This window comes from Muscardinus avellanarius, assembly GCF_963383645.1.
Source record: "Muscardinus avellanarius genome assembly, chromosome: 21".
Classification (NCBI taxonomy): domain Eukaryota; kingdom Metazoa; phylum Chordata; class Mammalia; order Rodentia; family Gliridae; genus Muscardinus; species Muscardinus avellanarius.
The window spans coordinates 15926897-15940533 of NC_137807.1; the positions used below are offsets into that span (position 1 = coordinate 15926897).

General features: G+C 42.6%; 1 protein-coding gene across 11 annotated transcripts in view; it reads right to left on the minus strand.

Moving 5' to 3' along the window:
* The window catches only part of DEPDC5 (DEP domain containing 5, GATOR1 subcomplex subunit), a gene marked incomplete at both ends in the record, with an annotated part of 155196 nt that overhangs the window by 119084 nt on the left and 22475 nt on the right, over positions 1-13637 (minus strand). For all 11 annotated transcript variants that reach the window (XM_080717557.1, XM_080717552.1, XM_080717560.1 and 8 more), the window contains 7 exons: positions 3-77; positions 586-689; positions 4712-4784; positions 6256-6325; positions 7321-7382; positions 8815-8893; positions 13385-13454. In XM_080717557.1, coding sequence (XP_080573683.1) covers positions 3-77; positions 586-689; positions 4712-4784; positions 6256-6325; positions 7321-7382; positions 8815-8893; positions 13385-13454 — 533 coding nt within the window. The remainder of the gene's footprint in view (positions 1-2; positions 78-585; positions 690-4711; positions 4785-6255; positions 6326-7320; positions 7383-8814; positions 8894-13384; positions 13455-13637) is intronic.

Genomic DNA, 13637 nt, shown 5'->3' on the forward strand with positions numbered 1-13637 from the left:
ACCATTGAATGACAGATTGATGGCTTCCAGGTAGTTTCCTTGTGCTGAGGTAGAATTGTCTCCGTGAGGAAAGCCCTCTGAAGCATAAGACATAAGAGAAAGAAAATTATCTCATAAAATGTGAAAAATTAAAATCTCTGCAAGGTATCTTGTTCTGTAGGGTCCCACTTTTCTATGTTAGAAGACCCTGTTACTGAATTAGGTAATGAACAGTTGCAAAGACAAACCTAAAGAGAAACCGGGGATGGTGGTGCATGCGTGCAACATCAGTGCTTGGGAGGGTGAGAAAGGACGATCACAGGTTCAAAGCCAGCCTCACCAACTTAGTGGAGCTGTCAGTAACTTACTAAGACCTTATTTCTAAATAATAAAATAAAAATAAAAAGGACTGAGGGTGCAGCTTGAAGGTAGAATGCCGGAGTTCAAGCCTCAGTACCACAAAAAAAAAAAAAAAAAAAAAAAGAGAGAAACCTGATCAGAGGCAGAAACTACACATGGCAATAGAAAGGAAACAGGCATGAACTCTTCTGTCTCCACACTTCACTTCCTTTCCCCACTGTGCCTTCTATTGCATGGATGCAATACCTGCCGGCTCCAGTCGCACCAACACTGGATATTGGATGAAGAGCTTTTTAATGGTCACGAGAAGCGAAGTCCACTCTTCTCTTCTCTCATTCTGCACCACCACTCTGAAAGGAGTGTTATCATAAAATAGACATTGAGCAGCTATTTACATCCAGGGAATTAGGTCCCTTACATGGATTCAAGGAAAGTGGGAGATGGGACACCCAGAATTAGAAGTCACTATATAATCATAAGTAATAAATAAGCACACATAATTTATATGATGATTAATATCATTACATATTGAAATAAATTTGAGTTTGTATTGTAGTGTTGGAGATCAAACCCAGGGCCTTCTTGCACATGCTAGACAAGTACAACTGAGCTATAGCCCAGCCCAAGTCATAAAAATTAAAAATAGAAAAACAAGTTAAATATGGTAGTCTCAATACCACATGTAGCTGTGTTGCATTTATTTTTCTTTACAAAATTGTGATTTAGAAACAGTTTAGCCAGGCGTGGTGGCACACAATTGTAATCCCAGCATTAAGGAGGCTGAGACTGGAGGATCAAGGTTCACAGACAGCCTCAGCTACTTAATGAGGTCTTCCACAATTTAGTGAGACCCTGTTTCAAATTAAATAAAATAAATAGGACAGGGGTTGTAGCTTGGAGGTCGAATGCCCCTGGGTTCCATCCCCAGACCCGCAAAAAAAAAAAAAAAAAAAAAAAAAAAAAAAAAAAAATTAGAGCATGGATGAATTAATTGATTATTAATAATTTGGTAATGGCAGTGCTACTTAGTAACAATACAGATACAAAGTAAATGCTGTTAGCTAACCAAACTCTTCCTGACTCCTTTTAATCCTAAAGTAATTTCAACAGTTCTTCTCACTGGGTGTGGTGGTGCATGCATGCAATCCTAGGTTTTGGGAGGCTGAAATGGGAGGATCACAGGTTCACAGCTAGCCTCAGCAACTTAAGAGAGGCCCTCCCAACTTAGAAATCCTGTTTCAAAATAAGAAAGATAAAAAGGGAGAGGAGTAGAGCTCAGAGGTAGACTGGCCCTGGGTTCATGCCCCAGTACTAGAAGAAAGGAAAAATGAAGGGAGGGAAGGAGGAATGAAAGAAAGGAAGGAAGAAAATAAGGAAGGAAAGAAAGATAAGAAAGAAAGAAGCTAGTTAGCTTACTAAAATGGTTCAACCTAAATCCATTAAGTGTTTAGAGAAAAGCTTCTCAATGCAGGCACTATTACCATTTTAAGTACAGTAAATTTTTTTTTTTTTTTTTTTTTTGGTGGTACTGGGGTTCCTGGAAGCCCTTCTACCTCCGGGCTACACCCCCAGACCTATTTTTGTATTTTTGGAAACAGGGTCTCTCTTAAGCCAGCGTGGCTGGCTTCGAACCTGCATGATCCTCCTGTCTCCACCTCCCAAGCGTGCACCACCACGCCAGGCAAGCACAGTAACTTTGTGTGTGTGTGTGTGGGGGGTGGTTGCTGGGGGTGGATCCCAGAGGCTTTCTACCTCTGGGATATACTCCCAGACCTTTTTTATATTTTATTTGGAAACAGGGTCTCACTAAGTTGCTGAAAGCCTCACTAAGTAGCTGAGGCTGGCTTTGAACCCATAGGATCCTCCTGTCTCAGCCTCCCAAGCATGGGGATTACAAGTATACGCCACCACCACCACGCCCTGCTGCACAGTAACTTTTTGATGTACAGACTGTATTCTGCTTTAAGACATTTAGTAGCATCCTTAGTTTCTATCCACTAGATACCAGTGTAACCATCTTCTTCCCCACTGCCCAGTTAGACAGTAAGAAATGTGTCTAAACATGGTCAAATGTCTTGGACTGGGGAAGCAAAAGTGCCTCAGGGCCGGGTGTGGTGCTGCACACCTGTAATCCGAGAACTTGGGGGGCTGAGACAGGAGGATTACAGTTTCCAGGCCAGTGCATGGTAATATACCAAATCTCTGTTTCAAAATAAAAAATAAAATAGGGCTGTGATGTAGCTCAGTGTTACAGTGACTTTGAGTTCAATCTTCAGTACCACACAAAAAAAGTAGGCCAAACATAAGTCATTTTGGTAAAAATTAAAAATATATAAGCCATACATAGTGGCGCACGCTTGTAATCCCAACATTTGGGAGGCTGAGACAGGAGGATCACGGTTCACAGACAGCCTCAGCTACTTAGTGAGGTTCTCTGCAACTTAGTGAGACCCTGTTTCAGAATAAAGAATAAAAAAATAGGGCAGAGGGTGTAGCTCAGAGGTCGAATGCTCCTAAGTTCCATCCCCAGACCCGCAAAAAAAAAAAAAAAGGAAAGAAAACATAAATATGTACTAGGCATTGGATGACATAAGAGAATTATTGTTAATTTATGATATTTGACGATATTGTTGTTACACAGGAAAATGCCTTTTGGTTTTGCACAGGAACAAAATGTTATAATATCTATAACTCACTTAAAAAAAATGTAGGACAGACATGGTGGGGCACACCTGTAATCCCAATACTTGGGATGCTGAGACAGGAGGATTACAGGTTCTATTTTAGCCCCTGCAACTTAGCAAGACCCCTGTTTCAAAATAAAATTTTTTAATTTATATATTTATTTATTTTTGTGGTACTGGGGATGAAACCCAGAGGCAAGCAACACCCCAGCCCATTATTATTATTATTATTATTATTATTATTATTATTAATTTTGAAACAGGGTCTCACTGAGCTGCAAAAGGTCTAAGTAGACAGGACTGGCCATGAACTGCAATCCTCCTGCTTCAGCCTCCCAAATGCTGGGATTTCAAAATAGAATTTTTTTAAAAAATGGGTTGGGGGTATAGTTCAGAGTTCTAATGCCATTGGGTTGAATTCTCAGTAACAAAAAAATAAAATTTAGACAAAAAAATTGATGAGCTGGGCATGGTGGCGCATGCTTATAATCCCAGCATTCGGGAGGCTGAGACCAGAGGATTGCGGTTTACAGAAAGCCTCAGGTATTTAGTGAGGCCCTCCGAAACTTAGTGAGACCTTGTTTCAAAATAAAGAATAAAGAATAGGGCAGGGGGAGTAGCTTGGAGGTCAAATGCCCTGGGTACCATCCCCGGACCCGAAAAAACAAAAAAGTTGATGAATCAAAATAATAACTATTAAATCCACATGCTGAGTAGATGGGTTTGTTACATTATTCACTCTTCTGCATATTGAAATTTTAATAATAAGTTTAGAAGGTTTAAATACAATGTGGTATGAGAGACTGCATCATAGAACAAAAGAAATATATTAGTGAAAATATAGGTGGAATCTGACAAAATTTTTTTCTTTTGTTGTTGTAATACTGGAAATTGAATTTGGAAGCAATCTACCCAACCCTATTTTACTTTTTTATTTAGTTGGCTTTTCTTTTGTGGTGCTAGGAATTGAATCCAGGGGCATTCTACCTCCAAACTATACCTCTAGTCCTATTTTATTTTTTATTTTGAAACAGTCTCACTAAATTGCTGAAGCTGGTCTCTTACTTGTAATCCTTCCGTCTCAGCTTCCTGTAATTTTTTTTTTTTTGAAACAAGGTCTCACTAAGTTGCAGAGGGCTGCAATCCTCCTGTATCAGCCTCCCTAGTAAAGGTTTTACAAGTATGTACCACCATACTCAGCACCCAAATTTGGTTAATAGTAATCTCCAATGCTAATCACCTAGTTATGGCAAATGCAATGTCATTATAAAATTTTAACACCAAAGGAAACTAGGTAAAGGGTATACAGGAACTCTCTATACTGTATTCTCTGTAATTTCTTAGTAAATCTGAAATTATCCCAAAATGAAAGGTTAATTTTTTTCAAGTTAGAATACTAGTAGTATATAAATAAATGAATGAATAAATAAAAGCCGGGCATGATGGCACACGCTTGTAATCCCAGCATTCAGGAGGCTAAGACCAGAGGATTGCGGTTCACAGACAGCCTCAGCTATGAGGCCCTCCGCAACTTAGTGAGACCCTGTTTCAAAATAAAGAATAAAAATAGGGCAAAGGGTATAGATCGGAGGTAGATTGCCCCTGGGTTCCATTCCCAGACCTACAATAAATAAATAAATAAATAAATAAATAAATAAATAAAGGCATGGCAAAGCTCTTAAGCATACTTGTAAAAGTCTTCATAGAACCGTCCTTTGTGATCCTGTCGAATTGAGGCTCGATTTATTTCAGGAAATTCATCTGAAAAAGAGAAAAGGTAGTATGTAGGTTAGATTGAAAAGAGAAATTCACATTTTTATACTTTTATGAATGCATTATAATTATACATCACATGAGGGAACATACATGCTCACAACTCTTGGAGCACTTTCCTCTGGGTCCCTTTCCCTCCCTATATATATCTTTGAGATTGGGATTGGTCATTTTTTTTTTTTTCCTTGTGGTACTGGGGACTGAACCCAGCGATACAATACTTCTGAGTTATGCCCCAGCCCCTTTTTTATTTTTATTTTGATACAGGGTTTCACTATGTTGATGAGAGTCACACTACTTGCTGAGGCTGTCTTCGAACCTGTGATTCTCCTGCCTCAGCCTCCCAAGTACTGGGATTACAACCATGGGGCACCAGCCTGGCTGGAAATGTAATTTTATAAACTTAAGTACTTAAACTGTTACATTTTGCACATCTGTATCCCTCTCCCTGATCCCATAAACCCCCTCCATCACTCTATTGGAATCTCTGCTCTTCTAACTGATGTTATCCTTGTTTCCAAATATATATCCATGTTTATAGCAGTACAATTTGCAACAGCCAAATTATGAACCAGCCTAGGTGTCCATCAACAGGTGAAAAGATCATAAAAATATGGTATATACCAAATGATATTTTATTCAGCCATAAAGAACACAATCATGTCATTTCCAAGAAAATGAATGAAACTTCAGATTATTATGCTAAGTGAAATTAACCAGTCTCAAAAAATGAACAGTTGTATATTTCCTCTTATATGTAAAAGCTAGATAGAAATTCACATTTTTGTCATCTTCCACTTTTGGGCCAAAGATTTACATTACAAAAATATAAAATAATTGCATACCTATTAAATTGGTTCTATGATGAATCACAACCCAGATTTTTTATATCCGCTAATAAACTAACTATGCTATTTTCTATTTTATTTTTTCCTCACAAAAAAGGCGGGAAATAGCTGGGCGTTGTGGAGCACACTTATAATCCCAGCGTTCAGGAGGCTAAGACAGGAGGATAGCAGTTCAAGGACAGCCTCAGCTACTACTTAGTGAGGCCCTTTGCAAATCAGCAAGACCATTTCAAAATAAAGAATAAAAAATAGGGCTGGGGGTGTAGCTCAGAGGTAGACTGCCCCTGGGCTCCATCCCCAGTACCAAAAAAGAAAAGAAAAGAAAAGAAAAGAAAAGAAAAGAAAGAAAGAAAGAGAAAAAAGAGGGAAAGATGGAACACTGCAAAGGGAAAAAAGATAAAAAGAGATAGCTGGGGATAAGGGTGGGGATGTCTTATAAAAATTAATTGCAGGCAGCCAGACAAGGTGGAGTGTGCCTATAGTCCTAGCTACTCAGGAGGCTGAAGGAAGAGAAACACTTGAGGCCAAGAGTTTAAACTGGGCAACAGAGTGAGACCTTTTCTCAAAGAAGACGAAATTAAAACTATAAAAGAAAAAAAAAAGTTACTTACCAATAGATTTTGCATCATAGAAAGTTCTAGAAAAGAGGACCACTGTCACTTCATGACTGCAGTTCTTCTCCTAGGCATAAGTAGAGAAAGAGGACTTGAGGGTTTGTTGTTGTTGCTATTGTTCCTTTATTTTTTATTTACTTCACAATGAAGCAGCCTGCATGCAAATGCTACTTTCACTATTAGAAGGTCTGAAAACAGCGCACAGTACAAAATAACTTCATATAACTCAAGATGTGCAGTGTGGGGTACAAAGCACTGCTAGAGTCAGAAAACCTATATCAAGTACTGGCTCTGGAACTCACCACTACATGGCCTTCACAAGTTCCTTAAAGTTCCAGGATTGTGAAAAGTGCTTAGACACTGCAAATTATCGAGAAGTAAAGATCCCTGTCTCCCTGATCTTGATCTGGCATGAAACTAATAGCCCAGTAACTGAGGCTCATGATATTTGTGCCTGTTTTGTAGTGTTTTTAATTTCCTCAAAAACTTCAGATTAGGAAAGAACCGTATCCATAGTGGTGGATTTAAGAATAAGAAATAAAGCTGAGCATGGTGACACAGGCTTGTAATCCCAGTACTTGGAAGGCTAAGACAGGAGGATCACAGGCTCAAAACCAGCCTCAGATACTTAGTGCAGCCCTCTGCTGTTTAGTGAGACCCTGTTTTAAAATAAAGAGTAAATTAAATCTATGGGTGTAGCTTGGAGGTAGAAGTCCCCTAGTCCCCTGGGTTGAAACCCCATACCACAAAAAATAAATAAATAAAAATAAAAATATAAAGGAGTCAGGCATGGTGGCCCTTACTTGTAATCCCAGTACTTGGGAGGCTGAGACAGGATGATTGCAGGTTTAAGGTTAGCCTCAGCAACTTAGCAAGGCCCTCAGTAACTTATTGAGATCCTGTTTCAAAATAAATATATCAAAGTATCAATAAAAATAGGGCAAGGGGTATAGCTCAAAGGAAGAATGCCCCTAGGTTCAGTCCCTAGTACCACCACCACCAAAAAAATCTTCATTTAGCAATGTTTATTCAATGAGATTTAGTGTCTAAGAAGAAACAAACCTTCCACTTGGTAAATAAATCAGCAAGAAAACCATTCACAGCTTTCTCAAAATACAGATCCCCTGAAAAGAAACAAGAAGAAGGTGAGGACTAACTTGATTGATTTTCTTACTGAAGGATCAACCCAGAGGCATTCAACCCAGAGGCATTCTACCTTTGAGCTACAACCCCACAGCTATCTTAGTTTTTGGGGGGTTTTTGCATGTGTGTGGTGCTGGTGATAGAACCCAGGGGCCTTCTTCTACCTCTGGGCTACACTCCCATACCTACTTTTATTTTTTATGTTTTATTTGGAAACAGGGTCTCACTAAGTTGTGGTGAGCCTCACTAAGTAGCTGAGGCTGACTTCGAACCTGCACGATCCTCCTGTCTCAGCCTCCTAAGCGCGGGGATTACAAGCGTGCGCCACCACACCCAGCTTAGTTTCTATCTTAAAACAGCATCTTACAAAGTTACTGAGGGACCTTGCTAAATTGCTGAGGCTGCCCTGAACTTGTGATCCTCCATGAAAATTAACTTTTATTTCTTGCTTTTAATTTCTTTTCTAAGAGCCGGGCGTGGTGGCGCACGCTTGTAATCCCCACGCTTGGGAGGCTGAGACAGGAGGATCGCGCAGGTTCAAAGCCAGCCTCAGCTACTTAGTGAGGCTCTCAGCAACTTAGTGAGACCCTGTTTCCAAATAAAATATAAAAATGGGTCTGGGAGTATAGCCCGAAGTTAGAAAGCCTCTGGGTTCCACCCCCAGTACCACCAAAAAAAAAAAAAATTTTTTTAAATTTCTTTTCTAAATAAAGAGGAATCAAAGTCAATCACTAAGCCAAACATGAGAAAAAGGGAGTGGGGAGGAAATGGGGTGGGAATTGAGGAAAGGGTAAGTGAGTGATGTGTGCATGTATGCCTCTACCATCTTGTACTCCATGAAGATGTATGATTATAATGCACCAATAAAAAAAAAAACTTAAAAAAATTAAGTAAAAGAAATGGGACTTAAAGTGGTGGGCTCTACTATATCTTAAAAGGAAATCATAAAATACAAATATAGCCAGGCATGGTGATGGACACTTGTAATCCCAGTACTTGGGAGGCAGTAACAGGAAAGTCAGGTTCTCAGTTGACCTTAGCAACTTAGGGAGCCCTGTTTCAAGATACAGAATAAAATAGGGCGGAGGGTGTAGCTCAGAGCTAGGATGCCCTTGGGTTCAATCCCCAGTACAAAAACAAAACAAAAAAAAGCAAAAAGAAACAGCACTTTAGCCGGGCGTGGTGGTGCACACTTTTAATCCCAGCATTCGGGGGCTAAGACCGGAGGATTGCGGGTCACGGACAGCCTCAACTACTTAGTGAGGGCCTCTGTAACGTAGTGAGACCCTGTTTCAAAATAAAGAATAAAAAACAGGGCAAGGGGTGTAGCTCGGAGGTAAAATGCCCCTGGGTTTCATCCCCAGACCCCCCCCCCCAAAAAAAGAGAAAGAAATAGCATTTAGGAGACATTACCATATATATCAAAATCCCACATTTCACAGCTCATCTGAATAAATATGTAAACCATAGCTGACGTAGAACGAAACACCACCTGAAACAAACAAAAACATAACTGCATTGAAAAGCAAGATACACAGTTTTAGTTTTGCAAAATGAAAAAGTCCTAGCCAGGCATGGTGGCACATGCCTGTGATCCCTGTAATTGGAAAGCTAAGACAGAAGGATCGCAGGTTCAAAGCCAGTCTCAACAACTTAATGCAGTCCTATTTTAAAACAAAACAAGACAAAACAAAAAATGGCTGGGGGTGTATCTCAGAAGTAAAATACCTCTGGGTTCTACCTCTAGGGAAAAAAAAAATCCTGAAGATCTGTTTGACAATAGAGTAGACTTATAACTTTTTTTTGTGTGTGTGGTACTGGGAGTGAAACCCAGAGGCTTTCTACCTACCCAGGCTAATTTTTTTTTTCCTTAGTACTAGGGGTAGAACCCAGGGGTTTTCTACCTCCAGTTTATACTCCCAGACCTATTTTATATTTTATTTGGAAACAGGGTCTCAGTAAGTTGCTGAGAGCCTAAGTAGCTGAGGATGGCTTTGAACCTGTGCGATCCTCCAGTCTCAGCCTCCCAAATGCTGGGATTACAAGTATGCAAAACCATGCCCCAGACCTTTTTTTTTTTTTTTTTTATTTTACTTGGAAGCCGGGTACGGTGGTGCACGCTTGCAATCATCGTGCTTGGGAGCAGATAAGAGGATCCCGCAGGTTCGAAGCCAGCCTCGCTAGTTTAAGAGACCCTGTTTTCAAATAAAAATATAAAAATGGGTCTGGGAGTATAGCCCAGAGTAGAAGGGTTTGCAGGAATCCTAGTACCACCACCACCAAAAAAATAAATAAATAAAATTTATTTTATTTGGAAACAGGGTCTCACTAAGTTGCTGATAGCCTCACTAAGTAGCTATAGGCTGGCTTAAAAAACCTGTGAGATCCTCCTGTTTCAGCCTTCCGAATGTGGGGATTACAAGCGTGCGCCACCATGCCCAGCTTAGACTTAACATAATGAACTGTACACTTAAAAATTATTGTGACTAAGCCGGGCATGGTGGCGCACACTTGTAATCCCAGCACTTGGGAGGCTGAGACAAAAGGATCGCACAGGTTTTTTAAGCCAGCCTATAGCTACTTAGTGAGGCTCTCAGCAACTTAGTGAGACCCTGTTTCCAAATAAAGTATACAATAGGTCTGGAAGTATAGCCCAGCAGTACAAAAGCCCCTGAATTCCACCCCAAGTACCACAAAAAAAATTATTGTGATCATAAATTTAATGATACAACTTCCAGGAAGATGGCGACTAAGAAAAGCAGTGTTTACAAGTCCTACTAATACTCGATCTCTATTGCCACAAATCAGCACTTTTCATAGCCAGAAAACACTATCAGCAGAGAAATAAAAACTGTAAATACAAAGGAGAGAGAAAAAGAAGACTAGAAGAACAAACAAAACAAAGACCAGAAAAGAAACAGCATGCATTGCGGACGCCGCACCATGCCATCTTGCCTCACAGCACCAGGCTCCAGAGAGAAAAGGTAAACAAGGAGCTGAAATGAATAGCTATGGATCAGTCAGTGTAATTCAACAGTAATTTCAGTGCAAAGAACGTCTAAAACTCCCAGTGGCCAAGCTCATCACGCCCTCCAGGGACTCAGAACAGAGCTCAAAACCAGAAAAGAAATACGCCTGCCTCACGGCCAAGGGCATGGCACCAGCACCATATTCGCCAAGGCCATGACAGCTCTAGAGACTCAGATCAGCGCACACAACAACCATAAGTGAAATTGCAGCCCCTAAAGGAGAAATCCCAGCACTGAACCCCTAGGGACTTGTGCAGGTTTGATAATCTCCCTGGGTCTGAGCTGCACAATTCACCATAGCCAAACTATGGAACCAGCCAAGATATCCATCAACAGATGAATGGATTACAAAACTGTGGGATATGTACTCAATGGAATTTTACTCAGCCATTAAAAAACACTCAATTACCTCATTTTCAGGGAAATATGTGAAAGCTAAGGAGAAATGAGTCATAGGGGAAACTCTAGATGAAAAAGGAAATCCTACAGAGGAGCACACAAGACAACCTAAAAGAGGGGATGGGAGGGTGGAAGAAGGCCAAACCCCTCAGCAGGCTCCGATCCCAGCCTCGGAGGCCTCAATAGCAGCCTTGCCTCACAGAAGGCTCCGATGCCGGCCGCTGGCCCCGGCACCGACCTAACCCCTCAGCAGGCTCTGATCCCGGCCTCGGAGGCCCCAGCACCGGCCTTGCCTCACAGAAGGCTCTGATGCCGGCCGTGACCCCGGCACCAGCCTAATCCCTCGGCAGGCTCTGATCCCGGCCTCTAAGGCCACAGCACCAGCCTTGCCTCACGGGAGGCTCCGATTCCGGCCTCACTGGCCCCAGCACCAGCCTAACCCCTCGGCAGGCTCCGATCCCAGCCTCGGAGGCCCCAGTAGCGAGCGGCCTTGCCTCACAGCAGGCCCCGATGTCGGCCATTGGCCCCAGTACCGGCCTTGCCTCACGGCAGGCTCCAATCCCGGCCTTGTTGGCCCCGGCACTGGCCTAACCCCTCAGCAGGCTCCGATCCCGGCCTCGGAGGCTCCAGCACCGGCCTTGCCTCACGGCAGGCTCCAATCCCAGCTTTGCTGTGTCCGTCACCGGCCTCACCCCTTGGCAGGCTCTAATCCAAGCACCCTCTTCGCCCAAACATTTGTCCCATGTTCTCGAGGGTGCGTGGTGGCAGCATTCTGCCTCTGAGGTCATTACTTCAAAGGTTCCAGGTGTAATGCATCAGATCTCTGCCTCCCCTGAGTACTGGCCACTGCCACTGCCACTGTCTCCACCATTTCAAATCTTTCCCAAGCTCTTTTTCCACTCAGAATGTTGTCCAGTGTTCCTAAGCATGCACAACGGTAGCATTCGACCTTTGGTGTAATTTCTCCAAAATAAATAAATAAATAAATAAATAAATAAATAAGGTTGGTAGGCTCCGATTTCTGCTTCTCCTGAATACAAGTCTCCACCGCCAACGCGGAGACCGCTTTCAGCACCGCCTTTCTCCTTGGTCTCCGCTAAAGTCTCTCTCCTTACAGGTGATGTCCAAGATTCTTAACAATGTAGAGAAGAAGCAGTCCTCCTTAGCGGGGAATTTTTCCAATAATTCCAGTTCATTTGGATAAGTTTTGTCTGCATCTCCAGTATCCTGGCATCCGCCACGGCCTCCTTGACCCCTCTCCGATATTTTCCTTTTTTATTTTTCTTTTCCTTTTTTACAGGGTCCTTCCGGGTGGAAAGGGGGTCGCCTAGGGGTGCCCCACCAGTGCCTGCCCAACCGCCCAGGGTCGGGGCCAGAGGCCCGGACCACAGGGTCCTTTCGGGTAGAAAGGAGGTTGCCTAGGGGTGCCCCACCAGCGCCTGCCCACCCACCCAGGGTCGGGGCCAGAGGCCGGGACCACAGGATCCTTCCAGGTGGAGAGGGGGTCGCTGAAGGGTGCCCCGCCAGCGCCTGCCCACCCGCCCAGGGTTGGGGCCAGAGGCCCGGACCACAGGATCCTTCTGGGTGGAAAGGGGGTCACCGAAGGGTGCCCCACCAGCGCCTGCCCACCCGCCCAGGGTTGGGGCCAGAGGCCCGGACCTCATTACTATTTTTGAAACAAGGTCACAGGTTCAAGTCTGGCCCCTGCAATTTAGAAGACTTTTATTTGTTTCAAAATAAAAAACAAAATAGAGCTGGGAGTGTAGCTCAGAGGGAGCTTCTGGCTTTAATGCCTAGTGCCACTAAATAAATAAACAAACAAAGAAACAACTGACCTTTCTAATTTCTGTATGTGTGAAAGAGGGAAGAGGTAAAAAAAATCCCTAGTTAGGAATCCCCCCCTTCTTTTGTGTGTGCGTATGATACTGGAGATTGAACCAGGGGCATTCTCCCTGGGCTATACTCCTAACCCTATTTTTTTTTTTAAGTCTTATTCAAAACAGGATTTCTCTAGGATAAGTGTCTCACTACTTGTTGAAGCTGTCCTCCAATCTATAATCTTCCTGTCTCAGCCTTCCAAGTACTAGAATTATAGGCATGTGCCACCGTGCACAGATAGAAATCTCTTGCTCTCAAGGGATGCAGGGAGAAGGGAACAATGAAAAGCAGACAGTTTAATCAGCGCGAGTAATATTCACAGCCACTCAAATTGAATTATTCCAACTACAACAGAGACCCAAAGAGCAGGGTTCCTTCTTGAGGTCTCTTTTCATGACATGACCTTCCACTGAATTCAACTCCTGCTATGTATGCAGGCTAGACACAATATCCCTGTGCTGAATGTGGAACAAGCCCAGCTGGAAGATGGCAAAGAAAATCGACCCCAACTTAACGGATCCACCTGTAGAACTCTGACGCTGCAGAGGACGCTTGCTCTAGTCCCAGCTAGGCCAACAGTAGCCATCGTGCTATTTTTGTTTCTTTACTTTGATTTCAGGACTTAAGACATAATGGTATGGGGAAACAAATTCAAAAGAGCATTTGATAAATCATACCCTGGTATCTTCACTGATATAACCACACATGACCTTCTCATTCTTGACCCACAATTCACCAGCCTGTGCCCTAAAAGGAAAAACAAAAATTATGTCAAGTCTCAAACAAAAAAAAAAATCTGGGCCAGGCGTGGTGGCGCACGCTTGTAATCCCAGCATTTGGGAGACTGAGACAAGAGGATCGCGGTTTGCAGACAGCCTCAGCTACTATTTAGTAAAAACCTTTGCAACTCAGTGGGATCCTGTTTCAAAA